This window comes from Limulus polyphemus, unplaced genomic scaffold, assembly GCF_000517525.1.
Source record: "Limulus polyphemus unplaced genomic scaffold, Limulus_polyphemus-2.1.2 Scaffold186, whole genome shotgun sequence".
Lineage (NCBI taxonomy): Eukaryota > Metazoa > Arthropoda > Merostomata > Xiphosura > Limulidae > Limulus > Limulus polyphemus.
The window spans coordinates 828,191-847,722 of NW_013665796.1; the positions used below are offsets into that span (position 1 = coordinate 828,191).

At 36.0% G+C, this 19,532-nt stretch overlaps 1 protein-coding gene across 6 annotated transcripts in view; it reads right to left on the reverse strand.

Moving 5' to 3' along the window:
- LOC106478168 (eukaryotic translation initiation factor 2-alpha kinase 1-like) overlaps positions 1-18,589 on the reverse strand; it is a 78,760-nt gene extending 60,171 nt beyond the window's left edge. For all 6 annotated transcript variants that reach the window (XM_022381711.1, XM_022381710.1, XM_022381709.1 and 3 more), the window contains exons 1-4: positions 18,466-18,589; positions 5,431-5,468; positions 4,394-4,480; positions 1,761-1,816 (exon numbers count right to left, since the gene is read on the reverse strand). In XM_022381711.1, the coding sequence (XP_022237419.1) occupies positions 1,761-1,816; positions 4,394-4,480; positions 5,431-5,468; positions 18,466-18,538 (254 nt within the window). In that variant the 5' untranslated portion in view covers positions 18,539-18,589. The remainder of the gene's footprint in view (positions 1-1,760; positions 1,817-4,393; positions 4,481-5,430; positions 5,469-18,465) is intronic.
- Positions 18,590-19,532: the final 943 nt, after the last annotated feature.

The window sequence follows — 19,532 nt, forward strand, 5'->3', positions numbered from 1 at the left end:
CAAGCAGATCTTGACATCAAATTTTTGGGTAAAAAAGTGTGTCTTATACACAGAAAAATACGGTAAGAAAGTAACAACAATTAACATGGTAAAAATAACATGTACTGTATATACTCAAATAGTTTATATTGGGTATAGGAGGTTGCAACTAAACACATGTTTAAAAAGAGGAAGAAAAGTGCCATATAAAAAACTTTCATACCAATGGCCTAAGTAACAAAATTCTTGGTAATAGGATATAATAATAAAAGAACACAATATTGCGTTTAACAGTGAGAGAAAATCAAGAGTAAATAAAATAAACTGTCAGAAGTCTTGATATTGGATAATCTCCAATATTGATACTTCTGACAGTTTGTTCCATTTACTGTGGTTTTTAACTAAAAAATATAATTTTCATGGTAGTACAGATCTTTTCTTTCAATTACAATTTCCAGTGTTTAACTAAATTTCCACCTTTGAGTTCCTTCAGTGCTCATGTCATTTTGCATAATGTCACAACACTCCTTTACAATTGCTGAACATGTAGATAAATTATCTATTGTATTTTAACTTTGTACACATAACTAAAAATAAGTAACATAATTCTTTCTTCCTCTAGAAAATCAATGTTAGTTTAGCTTATTTTGTTTTCTAAGCCTCCCTGAAATTTATCAAAGAAATTAGTGTAATTTCTTCTAATTTCAAATTTATTTCAATTGTTTTAGATTTAAAACCACCTGAAAAAAGAAAATAATTTCTATAATAATCACTCTCTCTCTCAAAACTTCTCTTAGGCAAGTTATCTCCAGAAGGACTATGTATGACAAATCTCTATCTCTTGAATCTAACAATGGTTAGAACATGATCCAAAGCTTTCAACATACTTTTGAAGTACAGATAAAGACTGATTTTATTGTTAAGAAATAAGAAAAATCTAAATTAATTATTGCATTTTATTATTTCTATTTTTCAACTTTTATATTTTTAATGCTAAGCCCAATTTGACAATTTCTTTTTTCTCATCAGTTTTGAAGTGTGCTATCTTAAACAATTTCAAAACTTACCTTGAATCCTGACACAATAAGCACTTTCAACCCAGTGTGAAAATTTTATATTTTTTTGATTGATTTCTATTAATTCAAGCAACGTATTATAAAAATGAAAGAACACAAATTATTCTCCTCCAAGTTAGCTGACCACTGTATACCAGGTATTCAAACTCTACCTCACTTTGTATATTTCTTGATATTTGATCTATATTTATTATCACAATATGACAATAACATATTCTATCACCATTCTTATGGCTGTGCAATAAATTACCAAGGTAAAATGGAGGACCCACATAAATATTAATTGTCACTAGAACCAAGATGAGCAACATGACTTACCAAATATCTTTTCAGTTAAAAATAAATTATTGTAATAACTACTAAATATTTTTTAATGCATCACCTGTTTTAAGATAACTGGTTAATGCCTGACCATCCAACAAAAATCAATCAAACCATGCATAAATGAAACAACTAATAATTCATAATTTTACTGAAACCAGTTGTCAGGAATGCTGAAATTCAATTACTATAAAATGTTGGATAATTATTAGTAAAGTCGTAAGCAATGAATTAAAGAGCAAGGTTGTTTACTGACTTGAAGAAAAACCTCTATATAAAACGAGCCATGATAGATGGTGATTATAATATTCATACAGACAAAAAAGAACAAAACACACTTAGAATTGAAAAAATAAACTTTAAAATAAAATATAAAACCTTTACCTTGATAATGATGGTATAAGTTCCAAGCTGCTATCTGTCATCTTCAAATTGCTATTCTGTCCCATAATAAACAGAGAAATATATAAATAATAAAGTTTATATAGACTGTGAATGTGAATGAAGAACTTTTTTTAACAAAGCAGCTGTTTAACCCCTTCCATGAGTTGCCCGAGATAATTCAGGCACCCTCCATGTTTCAGAAAATATCTGCCCAATTCAATTTGGGCAAACCATTTTTTGCTGTATCTTTAATTGTTTGCTCACATTTATTTGCATGTTATCAAGTATTACAATCAGTGCTCGCTAGATGGCATAGGAAATGCTGTTTGAGCTGATCTCTTTTGGATTGATTCTGAATTATGTATCATAAACACTGAAAAACAGCATTCCTATTTTTTATTGTAGTTTCATCAAAATAATATGTATCACCTATAAATTCAGATACGTATAATTTATTTATCAAGTAAATTATGTGCAGAAATATAATAACAGGTCATAAAAGAACTTTCATTTCATTAATATATAAATATAGGCTATTGAAAAGCAAAATAAAGAGACTGATTTACTTTGAGATTATTTCAAAAAAAAAGCCCGACATGGAAAGAGTTAAGGAAAACCAGTTTTCAAAACAGTTTTTGCAATCCATACTATTTATACCATTAAAAATCTAATAAAAATTATGGTAAAAATAATAATGATAAAAACTAAGGAGAGAGAGAAAAATCAAAGAAAAACATATCACAAAAAAATGTAATAATCATTAAATCAAATATTAAGATTTTTAAAATCAACAAAACTAAAAATAACTGTTAACTACTAGATTTATTTAAATGGCTATTGGAATTATTAAATGATCAAGGTTTTCAGATGTTTTTTCAGGATTCCTAGCTTCCTAGAATGAAACTAATAAATCTTAAAAGAAAAGTTGGTGACATGGAAACTTAAGGCAAATAACAGTTTAATACATGGTTGACCAAGTACAATACACAAACTATGGCAATTGTGAGTGACTTAAACTAATCCACACATGCAACCTTTAAACACATTTAAAGTTTGTGGGACCTCCTCTATCAGTCATAAGCCAAAAATATAACATCTGAATAAAAATAAACTACATATGAAACATACCAAAATTGTAACAGTGACTACCTAGCTTTAGACTTCCACACACTCTACTAATGATTTTAAAAAAGTGTGGTATACAAAAATTAACAAACAAGGTTTGTGTTTTGCTTTGCCAACATTAATGCACCTGTACTTGTTGTCATCTATCCACGATCTCTAGGGTATTGCACATGACCCATGGACCACTCATCATTGAACTAGTAGGGTTATAATACTAGCAGGCTCTAAAGGATGGACACGAGTTATGTTTAATAAACTGAAAATTTTTTTCTTAGCTTCTTTTATTCATTCTGTTATAGATTTCATATCATAAGTGTGTGAATAGCATTTGAGATCTATCTTTTATTTGCCAAAATTAGTGCTCAGTAAGCCTTTATTTTACATACCTTGTAAGCAAAGTTGGACATCTGATAGAATTCTACCTAAAGAGTTATTTGCATACAGAGCTAAATATTTGAGTACATAAGCTGACAAAGTGCAAAATATTTTTAAGCCTTAGGAATACCGATAGCCATAGGCTTTTCCAACATATTTAGGTAAACTATTTATGCATCAAATTTCATTATAACTTTGCTGGTTACAGGGTGCCTAATAACATACGTATCACACAAAAAATTTAAATAAAAAAAAACATTCAAATTTAATAAAAAATTCCGAATACACAAACTACTTCTGGAATTCCCTACGTATCTTACTTGGAAAGTGAGTGATTTCACCTAATTTTTGGTCAGTTATTTACACTGAGTATTGAAGTAAGTAGAATAAAATAAGTTACTCAGTCAGTTGTAATATGTAGGTGGAGTGGTAGTAAATGGTATAAAAACAAGTTGGTAATCTAATGGTAACTACATCTCAAACCAATAAATTGTATTTACTACCTTTACCACATTTTGATTAAAAAAACAAAACAAATCCAATAGAGATTTTGGTATCCTTTGACCACAAAAATAGAGCTATGTATCAAACTCAAAAATATTTGATGAGAATACTATCAAAAGTTAATTAATCAAAAACAAATATATATCACCAACTTAGCTAAGAATAAAATTTAATACCTTTAACCAGCATGTTAGTTTATTAGCATTATTTCAACAAATTTCATAAATATTTTTATTTCTTTTTATTAACACAATACTTTAAGAAGATTAATTTTTATTATGTTTACAGCTTTATGAACCCTTTTACATACCACAAGAGGTATGATATAGGATGCTTGAGCTGGTGATAAGAAAAAAATGAAACAAGATAATTTTGCATTTCCTTATTAATCAACACACTCTTGAGAAAAAGTAGTATAAAAGTCTAATACCAAAAGAGAGGAGTTAGAGTAATATGGCAGGCTGATATTTATCACTATTTAACAAAAAGCTTTTGTTGACAAAGGGATACATTCTGTAAAAAAATTATTAGAAAAAAAAAGATACAATCAATCTACACTTAAAAAAACATTCCATTTTACCGAGTTAATTACTTTCCACAACTTTTGAGTCAGGTTTTTTTTTTCATACCTGAATGACAGTGTAAATATATCCATTTTTTTCAAAAGACTTCAAGATGACATCAAAAATACTGCTTTTATTGAACAGGTTTTGGAACTATGAAAAGAAATACAAAAATGTTTATTCTATTTGTACCTTATGTGTACAGTTTGGATCTAAATATTATTAAGTTGCAAGATTTTATTCTACTTAAATTAAGTGGTTTTGTATTTAATCTTCCATCAAAAATTATTTCAAAAAATCAAGTACTTTGTTGATCATGCTTAAGTAACTACGATAGGGATACAGCAATGCAGCTACAAATGTGCATAAATATTGCCCAAAATGAGCGTTACGTGGCAAAAAAGTTATGAAGATAGATTTGATTTTAATAAGCTATATGAGAGCCATCTGTGCTAGCCATCCATAATTTAGCAGTGAAAGACTAGAGGGAAGGCAGATAGTCATCACCACCCACCACCAATTCTTGGGCTACTCCTTTACAAACAAATAGTGGGATTGACCATCACATTATAATGCCCCCATGGGTTCTGAAGAGATTTCATACTGTCTATTAAATTCTTTACCGAAACACAAATTCTCAAAAAAAAATCCTAATTTCAACAGAACCAAAGTTACAGCATAATCATTTAGCAAACATAATTTGCTTCAGTTTTTTTAGTTTCTTTTTTAACTTTAAACATGTGTATTTATAGTTTTGACTAGTTTATAAGTCCAAAAATAAGACGTTTTTGTTTTTAATTCTATATATAGTCTGATTTCTTGACTAAAAATGTTGTATTTTTTCTCAGAAAAACTTTAAAAAAACATGATAATCCACATAAAGAGTAAAGTGACTTGAAATTCTATATATCCAATGACATTTGAATTTTTCAAAGAACCTGTCCTTAATATACATTTAACACTCTTAAAAACTATGATTCAAACTATTCAATTATCAAAAACAAACTACATGTTAAAATCTTTCCTGCATCAAATAATTTAAAAAAAAACAACAAAGATTTCTTCTCTGAACTTTAATGAAAGTAAGCTGATTGTACCATTACCTTGATTCTAGTTAAGTCCTTTAAATTCTCATACAGATCTGGAGGGGGAAAAAATTTAACCCAATTAGTCTTGTTTAATACTTTAATATCTTTGAAAATAAATAAGTCACTAAAGTATTCAGTTTATTTTATATTATAGTCTTTTTCAATTAAATTTATAAATAAATATAAAAAATTGAGCATCATCAATTTAAATTATGAGAAAAAATTACACAAAATTTTATTATCTTATGTAAATGAGTTTCTGGTTGGTAATTATCTTTGATTTATAAAATATACATCATAAATACATAAATAACCATAAATATATATCATAAATAATGTGTTAAATATTTAGGTATATTTTTTAATTTCAGTGATATTCTAATTAATAAATTATGCTTCCCTAAAGTAAAATACCTGTCTACTACACCTTAACAAGTACCTAGATAAACAAGAACTTGAACTAATACACAGATTATTTTTGTCTCGCAATAATGTGATTACAGCTTTATAACTTTTATACACATAGAGAAATACAATTCAATAAATGCACCTTTATGGAAAAAGCAATAACAAAATTTGCTGAAATAATAAAACACAAAATTACTTGTCATCATTACATCTCTCTTCTAATCTGCTGATTGCCTTATATGTTTAAAGTGATAAAAGGTATTTGGATACTTTCAAGTTAACCAGTTTATTGCAATAAATGGCTATGTCACAACTTATGTTATACATCTGATATTTACCAAAAACTTAGTAATGATCACAGCAATATACTAAGTAGACATAGTAATGTAACTTAAAAAAAAAAAAATTAACAGCTTATATGGCATAAATTTCAAGTTATAATATATGTCTTACTTCCAATAAACTCAAAGTTTCTGCCATTTTTAATTTACAATATTGAGTAGTTGTATAGATATACAGTACTGTGTAAAATTGTTAGGACAAGCAAATATTTTGTCATTCTTTCCATTTTAAGGGGCTAATTTTTCTATGCCATTACAAAATGTAAATTTCAAAACTATGGTAATGCTTCACTGATCACTATTGACAACTGAATGAGCCATGGTGAGAATACTTATCATTCTTTAGAATTCCAATATACTTGTACCAAAGGCATGTCATAATGGTTCTGCTTGAATGAACATAGTGATCAAATTTAGGGTCTGAAATAACTGTCATGGTACTCCATGCAGTGTCTTAACTATATAGAAAGAAGCTAGCAAGGAGCTAGCATATGGTAGTTATATATACTTTGATTGGATCCCAACCTGTAGCTAAAGAGTGATGCATTTCACACCATCAGAATTATGATAAGAAAGTGAAATGGACAAAATTTCTCCTCCACCTGAAGAAGTCCAAAAGGAAACACTCCAGGTTCATAATGATGGGATCGTTTATGATGTACTCAACCAAAGGAACAGAACTCATCAGGTCTGAAATTATGAACATTCATGCTCACTCCCCAACCAAGTAGGCAAGGGGTATTCCACTTGCCCCTGGAATTATGGAACCTGTGCTCAACCAATAACCTTGGATGGGATCACTTCGTGTTTGGAACTATGAGGAGATAGTGGACATCCTTCCATGAACAATATATGAAACCAACATTGATCAAAGAGAAGGGCCATGCACCCCCAATCTGGATAGCTTCGTGTCAAATCTGAACCGGAATTATGAGTAGGATCCCGCTGACATCTGGGAAAAACTGGAGGGAAAAGCCTCTGCCCGACACCCCAGCTTGCTCTGGAAACTGTGCAGTAGGTGAACATGTGACATGCAAAAGATTCCTCTCCTGTAAAAATAATCCATTATAGGCCATGTGAATCAATTTACAAAGCCATCATGTTAAGGTAATGGGAGATAAGTCATGGGAAAAAAAGAGGGATTTCAATGAATGAACAATCATTCCTACTACCTCAAAATGAGTTAGTACAAGCTACATAACACTTGAGAGCCCTAACAGTACATAACAAATGGTCAGGATTGGAGGTGAAAAATGGCTGGCAAATGGATTGGTGAGAAGGATCTTTCCCCTTCCCTAACCGTCAAGTCTTGGGAAGAAAAGACCAATTTGGGTAAAGCCAGACAAATGTGGAAGGATAAAGAGTCAGAACCACAACTCCATCCGATGATGTCCATGAGCCAACAACAAAGGTGAAACAAAGAACACGAAGCTAAGGGCTCAAAGGTAGGATGAGACAATGTATGTAAAACAACTGAAAAATCCCAATTTGATTACTGACAAGGTCATTTGGCTTGCAGAATATGAAGGGTTTTGAGTAGACCTGATAGTACTGAGGATTCAAAAATCTTTCGATATTTGAAATACCAAAAAGTAGTGGATAAGGGTACCTTATATAAAACCACTGTAAGCAAAGCAAGACTTCTCTCAAATACTGAAGTCATAAAATGGAAATATGGTAGATACTTTAGGATGAAGTAGGTTGAAATTCCTTTTAATACACCACTTACAATAAGTATTCCATTTTCGTGGTTGGCCTACAGAGATATTTAGTTAAATACAGAGAAACCTTAGAAGTTAAACCATTATGTTGGGCAAAGGACCGCATAACTTCCAAGCATGAAAACTGAGTTTCCGAACATCTGGGTGGAGAATGTATGATCAAGGTTGTCTCAGAGACTGCCAATGTGGTAGATGTAGAGGAAGACATACCTGCAGATACCGAAAAAGCAGAAACCCTATTATACTGTCCAATATGGTGCAACCAAGATAACTTGACAGGGAGTGGAGTAAACCATAGTCAGAACCCAGGGCAATACCTTAATCAGGGGAAAGGCATTCATATGTAAACCTGTCCAGTTCTGACTGAACACATCTACTACAAATGCTAGAGGATGAGGCATTGGAGACTTAAACTGAGAGCAAATCCACTGAACAACCTCGTGGCATAGCATCCATTCCATCGGAAGAATCTAGTTGGATCGAAACAAGTGATCTGTAGTTAAATTCATCACTCGTTGAACACAACATGCTAAAAGACTGATAGGATGGGAATGAGCCCAGTAGAGAAGATCCAAGGTACAAAAACAAGGTCTGGAGAATGTTTGCCTCCTTGACAAGAAGTCTGAGATATCACCGTGGAATTGTTGGAATGAATCATGACAATTCTTCCCTTCAAGAGAGACAGACCTTGAATCATTGCCTGGTGTAATGCAAGAAGTTATAGAATGTTGATATGGAGGGTAGACTCATCTTCTGTCCAAATACCCTGGAACTCCTGACCTTGATGATAAGTTCCCCATCCCTGAAGAGATGCGTCTGTGAACAGATGGATCTCAAGACAAGGTGGTGTAATGGGTACCTCATATGTGCTTGTCACAAAGGGATGAGAGGCTTGAGGGATGCCCACATCCCCAAAAGAGAGAGAACCATCTGTGCAGTAGGAGAAGGAGACTGGCGGCTCTTTCCATGGTTTGAAACCTGATAGGGGTTGGTTAAGCATGACTTAAATGAGTATTTAAAAACACACCCAGATAGATGAGATATTCCACTGGTGACAAAATAGACTTCTCCAGTCTGATATGGAAGCCTGCTTTTGTGTTTACAGGTCCAAGGAATGCAGATAATAATAAAAAAAAGCTTGAACATCTCTGCTGATGACATATTTTCTCCACCCTAGTGGTTGGGAACTGATAAGTGGCAAGGATTTCCTATGCTCTAATTGAAGAAGGGGAGGAGAATTAGCATTCAGGAGGCCAAAGGAAGTCCCCAGATCTCCACCAAATGCCTCCCAGAAAGGTATTTTACTGGAGACAGTGCAATGAGTGACAGTGAAAACCTACTTTTAACAGCCAGTAAGTCATAGAAATGAGCAGTTACTTCTCTGGTGCTGGCTTTTTCCAAGAAATAGTATGGTCTGGATTGGGCAAATGGGTAAATTTAATACCACAAGGATACCTTTAGTGGTCTTGTGGAACACCCCATTGCAACAGTGGGCACCAGTACAGCCAGGGTAGGTGGGATGAGTACTTTCCATTATCCCTGGCTTGGTACAGATTTGGGGAAATAAGTATAACCTGAGAGACAACACCAATCACCTGATGGGATCCTAAAAAAGGAAAAGTGTAATGAAAAACAGAAATGACTTACCCATCTCAAAGTCAGCATGTAGTTTTATTGAAAAACAGGGACTTGAGTGAATTGAAATCCCTCAGCAGATGAAACATCCACATGAGAAAATAATGAGAGACAAATGTGTGTCAAGTCATCCACATGCCAACTTGAAGAATCTCATCCAATAATCAGTGAAAATGAGAGAAAATTGACGAATCTGATGCTATGAAATGTGAAAGAACAATCACTTTCCTAAGGTCTTAAGAAAGGCCCAGTCTGGATAGGGGAAAGAAAGTGCTGTAAGTATTGATGGCATATACATTCTAACAACAATGACCACAGGTGAGAAGGAAAAGAAAATATGTCTTCATAGAAATATGGTATAGTGAAAATGTAGCCAACAGCTCAAACTAAGCACATGTAAAACCACATTAAAGTCACATTCAGGCATGGGTGTAGAACAAGGGTATCAGTTAAAAAGGAAGGATCAGAACAAAGTGAAAAGGACAGGAAAAAAAAAACCTGACATTAACATTAAAGGTTAAATGTAGTTGATAAAGCTGCCCAATAACCATTAATAGTGGAAACTAATAATACATAACTGAACAACCATGTGAAAAAGGCTGAAAGGTGGGCAACAGTAGGATAGGCCAGAAGAAGGGAGAGGCTGATGGACCAATGTCGAAAAACCTACCACTTCTGTTAATAGACGAACAGAATTGAGTGATGACAGGAATGGGATAAAAAATGGCTACAAGATCGGAGAGTCCAGCCCTGCGGCAATGAACTGGACAAGTCACACACATGAAGATGAAGGGACAACACCCATCACTGAAAGAGTGATGTGGTTGGAGAAGGAGATAGTAGTAATGAAGCAGTGAAACAAAGGACCAGGACACCAAGTGATGGAGAAGGGGGAAATCATGGTTGTTCTGGTCAACAGGACCTGACAAGGAGTGTAGCATCTCAAAGCAACGAAATGGATGAATCAAAAGAAATACCCGGAAGAGAGGGAAATCTTAATCTGCAAAAAAGTGTCCAACATGTTGACACTTGTCATCCATAGTTTGGGTGAAAAGAACCACCAAAGAGAAAAGAAACCCACCATATGGAACTGAGGGATAATATGAAACTGGTTGAGAGATGACAGGTTGATAACCGAATGCTAGTTTCCAGTATTTTTGGAGACTAGATAAAACACAAGAATGATAACCAGGACTTAGGGTAACTATCCTCTCAATTACACTGAAGATAAATGGGAATGGAGGATGATGAAAGGAAATGGAAAAGAGGAGGTGAAGAGAAGTGGGTGAGAACCTGAATAATCCATCTGTCAGAAAAAAATGGAGACTAAATGCTGATGAATAGAAACAGATGGAGCCCCACAGGACTAGAACTTACAGGACAGCCACCAAGAAGAAAAGTGAGAAATGTAACATCAGGAAGTTGGAGGAAGGGAAGTAGAAGAAAGCCAAGAATCTGGGATGAGAAGGGGAGAAGTGGATGCAGCAGGCCTAGGAACAGAATGGTGAGGGTGAGAAAAAGGAGAAATCATAGTAAACAATGAGAACTGATGCTGGGCTGCCTCACTCTGGGTCTATATTGAGCATAGAAAACCCCTAAAGACCTTTAGCAAAGGAATAGAACCCAAAATAAATCATGGATATAAGTGGGAGAGAAGCATACATTAACTAGAAGAGCATTTCATCCCAACAGCAGAGGAACAAAATAAAGAGGGATAGAGCAGAAGCAGTAGTAGTAACAAGACAAAGAGGTGAAAAGAAAAGAACAAGCTTCTCCAGAAAACTCTCCCCTGGAGCATGAAGAAGTACCCCCAGACAAAAGTGAAATGACATGAAGTAATGCAGAAGATTAGTAAACAAAAGACGATGGCCTGAAAAGTGGACACTGGAAATGTAAACACAAGTTAAGGGGTCCACTCCAAGCAGGTAAAGGAGATTCCAAACACTTGGAATTGAGAAACAGAAATGAAGATTCGCTGTAAATCAGGACAAAAGATTCAAATAGATGAGGAGAATGAGGCATGTTAGTACAGGTGTGCAGTTGTTTGAAAAATGAGTCTGCATGGACTCTAATGTCAGGTGAAAGAGGGAAGACATATAGTCTTGAGTACGTGTTTCATGTATTAAAGTATGGGAGGAATCAGTAGACAGAGAAAAAAATAGAAAGAAAGTACTTGAAAATCATGTTGTGGAAGTGATTAGAAGGTATGGATTTTCCTCCACAGATAAAGCTATGTCTAGAACAAACCCTGGTGTAGGAAACAACTGATCACATCATCATCATCCTCCTAATCATGTTCAAACTGGAGAGAAGAAATGTTGGCTGAATGGATGGGAGGAGGTCCAATGTGCATGAAGGAACCCAACAACACAGTGAATGACTGTCATTTTCTCCACAGACTGCAAGCCCCCAGTAGCTATTGGTACCATGTTACGAACATTGTCACTATCAGGGGACAAAGTGGAAGATACTGTCACTTGAGAATTCTTAATGTATAAGGAGGAAAAATAATTATCATTTTCTTTAGTAGTAAAAGAAATTAGTTGAACTTGAACAAAAGTTATAATTTTCCTAAACTGAAAATGTATTTCCAATAGGTACTTCCCTCCTCTCACAAGATTAGCTATTCTTGTCCAGTGCTGCCCTCTGGATGTGAACTTTTTTCTTTACACATGCCACAAGCTTTCTGCTCCCCCATATTGTAATAAAATGATTCCAGCATGTCTCTCATGTAAATCATCATGCGTTACATCTCCACCAATAGGAGCGGGACATACGTGATGCATTTGACTCCCTCTATATGTCTCTACTAAACTATCACTTCAAGGTTTGGTAAAAGACCTAAGCACTGGAGGAAAGTAGGAGAAAGGGTGGGAAATGCGAGTGGAGGGAAGTACCTATCGGAAATACATTTTCAGTATAGGAAAATTATAACTTCTCATACAGTACTTCCCTCCACAGACAAGATTAGCTAGAATCCCACATTGATTAAGTGGTGGGACCATTGCGAGGGAATGATAGAAGTACCTCTCGAAAGGGTCCGAAGGATACCCTTGGAAATGGGAGAGTCAGGTCCAAAGATCTGATGAGGGAAACCACACCACTTCTGACCAGGTATACTCTTCACCCATCTGTGAAGTGTGTAAGAGAAAAGGGTGGAAAAAGAGAGAAGCACATCCAAGTGGAAGAGAATTGAGGCAGGATAGCGATCCTAATCCTGAAATATACATGGAACTTAATCTCCTAAAGTATGAAAGTGGGTAAATCAATGGATGTGCCCCTAGGTATAGAGTGGCTAGAATGCGATGGACCCTACTCGGTAAGTGAACTACATCCAAAACCCATGCTGCTGGGAACCGACATCCACGCAGGGGTAGCATGAGGATCATACTGTCTTCACCTGAGGTTCAAGAGACTAGAGGGAATCTAGAACCATTCCGACTCCAGAACATGACACGTGTTAGCTTTGATATATCAACCCGGGGATCCGACGTCTAGTATTGAAAGGATGTCTATTAAATATAAATCAACTCCCCCAACAGCGAAAATGACTGGAACCATCCAGAAAGCAATAACATCCTTTGAATAAGATACACAAGGAATTGCAAAAAGGAAACAACTGGAACAATTATCCTTACATATGCTGTGACTCACAACACAGAATAAATATAATGCATAGTGGAGGATATCATGTCATCTACATCCATAGAACGCCATTGCCCTACTCTGCACTAAATAGTTATAGCCAACTTTGTGTGGAACCCATTTAGAAGAGTGCCTTCACGGTCGATCTCCCCAGCAGCTTAGAATTGGAAAGTGGTAGAGACTCTCATACTCCATTAGAAGAAAGGAGGAGCAAGAACATGTGGAGAGTCCGGAAAAATGTCGTCACCTGAGACTGTGCGATGGGTGACCATACAACCCTATTTTGAAAAGCAGATCGGTTTATTCAGTACAAGGCATGGCAGGTATGGGTAGCTTCTTCTGTATTCATGCAGTCCATGGGTTGTACAGTCCAAGCTTATGAAGCAATTACATTATGAGATTTTTCAACTACAAGCAATCTTGTGGAACATCCCATCTCAGTGGTGAGCATTGTGAAGCCATGGAAGTTAATGCACTACTCAATAAAGCTGTACAGTGTAGATTTTTGACTGAGGAATACCTGGTCAGGCACCGATCGTCACAAAGTGGGATCCCTATAACAAAATAAATGAAGCAAGGGCCCCTGAAATGAAAAGAATGTATGAACATAAACTTACCCATTCAACGTCGTGCCGATATGTGAAGAATGGCCACAAGTGGAAGACAAAAACCTGGCAAAGAAGAAAGTGGGATATGGTGTAAGTAATGGGAAAGGAATGTATTAGTTGCAGTCCACATACTCTAATGTCCAATGAAGACAAGATGCGAGGGAAAAGGTGATGAGAAAAACCCTGAACAAATTCTGTTGGGAAGAAGACAAGAAGGAATAAGCCAATTGAATCAAATGTTGAACCCAACTGGTGAGGGTAGAAGGTGATGAATCATAAACAGAGGAAGACTGCCAAGGGATAAGGAGTCGGGAATGTGAACCATGGAAGAAAGCTGTGCAGGCAATATAGCAATGAAGGATAGGGACCAGATATAGAAGTCTATCTGGAAATATGCAAAAAGCAGGAGTTACCTCCACCAGCCACCAAGGTCTTTGGGAGGAAGGAATGATCCAGATAAAGGAGAATATAGATGTGGAGGTGAAACGTCAATGGCGATCAAATCAGACCTTTGACATCCACAGGCTAAGAAGAAAAATATTGTTCAAAGGAAAAGTGAAACATGGAGCACGTATAAATGGGCTCAAATGGAGGTAAAGTGAGGGAATGGAAGACCTCATTAATATTCCTGTCCGGAAGACTATGTTGTCTGAGAGGACAATGAATCCTGAAGGAACACATTAACATAGTAGGACAGGGAAAGCAAAAACACAACAGTATCAGGAAAAAATGAAAGATATGGGTTAAGGCAACCTGATAACCCGAGATCAACGAGACTGAAGACCCGCTGTCAAAAAGTCATGTGAGAAACTCAGCCACTGGAGCCACAGTAGGTTGGTCAGCAGGGAATCTCTAAGTGGTGGACCAACTGTGGAACACTTTCCATTTGCACTGATACACCTCCATTGAAGAAGGATGTATGGAATGAGCCAAAATTAAAGCTCTTCAACAGGAGAAACTTGATCTCCTTGCTAAGGACCAGATAAAAGACAGGCATGAAGATGAAGTATGTGAATGGCAGAATGTAGTACTGGTGACCAAGGTTGACAAAGAAGGGAGGAAGACATGGGAAAGGGTACTGGAAGGAAAAGTTGCAGTTGGTGTAATCGTGAAAACCACAGTTGAGCTGGCCAATAGGGAACAATCTGAAGGACTCAATACAGAGTGATATGGATGAGAGAGACAACCTGATGAAGTAATCGGATAGTAGGATAAACATAAAGAAATTTGTGGGACATAAAAACCACTCAGTTGGGAAGGGAAAGATGATTCACTACGAGATTGAAAGCACCAGGAATGTGGCATACAATTATATGAATGTGGTGCATGTGGGCTTAGTATAGGAAATCCAATGTATGAAAACAGAGAGATCTTGACTGAGTGCCTCCTTGGTGATTGATATGTGCTACCACCATAGAATTGTCAGAATGAGGAAGGAAGTGATTCAAAGTCTGACGGACATTATTGATTGACCCTTGCAGTCCAGCCCTGAAGGGATGTGTCCATAAACATATGTAAATCTGGACATATGGCCTTGTTCATCCACCAAAGCAGATCGTCCAACAGAGTATGAGAAAGGGTAACTGGAGCTGCCATGGGATCCCGAGCAAGGTTCCACTGATCGTGAAGAGCTCACCGAAGGGATCTCATATGGGCACAACTGAGAAGGACCAGTGACATCATTGAAGACCACATTCCCCAAAGCAAAAGAACCTCACAGGCAGAAAGTAACAGGCAGAACTAACAATTCCATGAAACAAAGTCATAGAGGAGAAGGTTGGGCCCAACTGAGATGAGTGTGGAAAAACACACCTAAATGGACAATATATTGGGTAGGATGGAGGAAAGACTTCTCTGATGTGATTAACCAGCCCACCCAAGCAGCCACATGAAGGAGTTGACAAGTATGGCTGGCCGACTCCAGTTCGGAATGAGCCAGAAGAAGCCATTCCTCAATATAATGATGGAATCACAGACCCAGAGCATTAAGATGGTGAGCTAAAGCTCTGACCAACCGACAGAAAATATAAGGGGCAGAAGCAAGCCTGAAGGGTGGGACACGAAAATTGTAAACCACCCTATGATGAACGAACCAAAGATACGGACTATGTTGAGACAGTGACGTGTAGATAAGCATTGGCAACATCCATCTTGTTCATACATAAGCCCAGAGAAAATGTCCACTGTAGGATCAGAAATGACTCCATGGTAAAATGGGGCAGTTGAACGAATTGAATGAAGCAGGACAAAACGACGACAGGCCTCCAGTCTTTGGTTTTCCTGAGAACAACAAAGAGACTGGAAGAAAAACCTGGTAAAGTATGTAGAACAGGTTTGATGGCCGGCTCAGATAGTAGGTCCTGAACCACCTCTGACAGATGCTGGTCAGTCATTGGATCCCAAGTTGGAGGGAAAGAAATGAGTATAGGAGACAAGGGAGGTGGGGAAAGAAATGGGATCACAAATCCTTCCAATGAAACTTGAGAAACCAAATAATCCTTGATAAAAGGAAACCACTGATGAAGAAAATCGGAAAGTTGAGCTTTCACCGGGTAGTCACCGATACTGTTTGCAACGTGACGTATGTCGGCGAAGAAAACGCCGAGACGAGGTACCCCGAGCAGGAGGAACACGTGAAGGTTGCGAAGGACAAGGAGAGGAACTGTAACAGGTGCGATATTGGGCTCAGACCAAGGCAAAGGGGCAACAAGTGGAAAGGGTAGAGTGTTGTTGTACTGATGCAACTCATGACTCCAAGGACTCAGGGATTGCGTCAAATATGTAATACCGCAAAAATGGGGCCCATACATAAATTCCAAAGATAAGATGCTGGTAAATGGATGCAAGTTAAGGTCACATCACGACCTAGAAGGCCCCAACAACAGAGAAACCATATTTGCAAAGCCAGAGCTGAAGGTGACAAATGAGCCAACATGGAGGAAAAAAGGGTGAGAATGTCTCCAGAAAATCCCTTAGGATTTTGGTGGAGAGCATCAGAGAGGAGATGGATGGTAGAGAGATATCGTAAAAGAGTTGTAAGGGTAAGATGAAGGCAGTAAAATTGGGCATGGGTCAGCCTCACAGGAGATTTGGTCTAGAAAAGGACAGTCTGCATGATGATATGCAAAAGCAAACTGATCCGAAGCACATGGGGGGCAAGGCATGCTAATCCTGTTACTTAATTGTGAGGTAAGTTGGTCAGCATGTACCCGAATATCTGTGGAGTGGGAGAAAAACTAATAGGGATATGAAGATTGGTCATGTAGTAAGAAAGGATGCAGTTCATAAGAAATAGAGGCAAGGGATAAAACATCACATACCTAAGAGACGAAATCCAAAAAGACCATAATAGGCCTAATTGACTCCTCAGGAAGGGCATGGGAAGGCACGGCAAAATCAGGAGGTGGAAATAGGTAATCCATTTCCTTGTCAGTCTAAACAGGCTCTGCATGTTCGGGAGGAAGTGGGGCAAGGTCCAGAGATAGAGGTTGACAAATGTAATGTTCAATCTCCCCACGAATAAAAGCTGATAAATCTCCAACCAGAGCACCCCTCACCTGAAGCCTGTGGTAATATGAACTGCGGAATTCATATCAAGAAGAGTCAACCAAAATCGAAATTATTAAGAATAATGCGACTGTAATAAACTGGGATTAATTAACCGAAAGTGAAGAAACAGTCTTAATAGACTTGGAAGTAATTTAAATGAAAACCACTTCACGAGTATACTACAGTTGAATGTGAAACTTGAAACAAACAAAGGAACAGGTCCAAGCACAAGCACTGCCAAACAAGAAGTAACAGTTCAGTACAAGCACACAGAGGGAGTCACATGCATCACATATGTCATGCTCCTATTAGTGGAGAAGTGTTGCATGATCATTTGCTTGAGAGATATGTTGGAATCAAATGATTCCAACATGGGGGAGCAGAAGGCTTGTGGCATACATAAAGAAAAAAGTTTGCAAATAGTTGGCAGCACTGGACAAGAATAGCTAATCTTATGGGCAAAGAGAAGTACTGTATCGGAATTTAAATTTTGCAAATTATAGCAAGCCTTATGTAATTTATCAATAATTTTAAAAGCACATCTGTTCTAGATAATACCAAGAAAAAGCATGAAGTTACCTCGAGTGCAAGTATTTAAAGAGAGTCACTGTGCAAGGAGGTTTTATCACCCTCGTACTAGTGGAGGACTTTTGTCACATAATGATGTATTAAGCACTAGTGCAGTTCACCTTAAATATAATTTTTAGGTGGGAGTTAGCTCAAGGCTAATAATATGCAAATCTCACAAGCAGATGAATGAGGGATAAAACTCTTCTGTGTGAGGTATCATCTTGGAAGTAGTGGATTAAGATCAGTAACAGACAATATATATGAAATGACCTTTGCAAAATACTTTAACAGAGGAAGAAACAGATTAACTTCAAAATGAAATAGTGATCAGAATGATTTCAGCACCACTGATTAGTTCTTATACTTCAGTAAATTTTTGATTTTTCCTGACCATTTTCAAATTAACTATCTAGAGTTTTCATTTGCAAATCAGTAAGAAATTCATTTACCATCACAATATTGAAACACTATTTGAATTTCTGCAAGAAAAATCAAGAAACAATAAGAAAAACAAGTGACATGGGTTTTCTGTTTAAGATGTATCAGATACACAGTTATTCTTAGCCCACTTACCAGCATATAATAATTTTCTCTTTACAGGATCACATTCCTGTAGTTGACAAATGACTTCTAACAGGCACTCCATTATCCATTCCGCTTGTTGGCTATTCAGTACAGATACTGCACCATTTGCTGCTTGTTCTTCAAAGAAAAACAAAGTTAGGTCCACTATTTGTAAAATAATATTTTCACAAATGAATACACAAATGCAATATACTAGCTCACATGGTTCCCACACCTTGGTTAAAATTAAAATTCCTAACTTTTCCCAGATCTTTCCTTGTCAATTTGATTTATGCTTGTAATATAATTCAAATATTACTTATAATAACATGTGAAATTGCAAAACATTACTCATATAATGTTTAATAAAGACAAAAAAGGCTGTATGTAAAGAGACACAGTTTGCTTTAACATCATTTTCTGAAGTTTCAATATGATCAGTCATGCTTTTCTTGACTTGTTAACACTTTATTAGAACAAAACAACAAAGGCGGTTTATCTATTTGTTTATGATAGTGCATACTGATCACACTTCTTTTACTTATCTTAATTTAAATCACAAAATCATTGTTACAGTCTAAAAAATACTACAGATTTTTACAATTATAATTATTATGTTTTGACTTTGTAACACACAGAAGGAACATTTGCTGTTCCAAAATGGAATATTTGTTAACAAGTACACTTCTCATATATCAGATATTTATTAAGTAATATTTTCTGATGTGTGTACATGAATAAATACTGGTATGTTCAAAACTTACAGCTACTAAATAAAACAGGGCAGTAAAATAAATTGTCCGATATCTATAAAACTGCACACATTGGAAATCATCCAGAGCACATTGGATTATTTTTGCACATGCAATAAAACTAGGCATATCAAATTCATCTATATCAAAAGTACTGAAATCTTTGAAGTAACTTGACCCCATATTCATTGATCAATCATGCTTACAAGAGTATTTTTTGGCTTACACAAGTTCTGTTTGTTCACAAGATTGCCAGAATATACTTACAAATAACTAAATTGTACATTTTAATTATATATATATATATATATATATATATATATA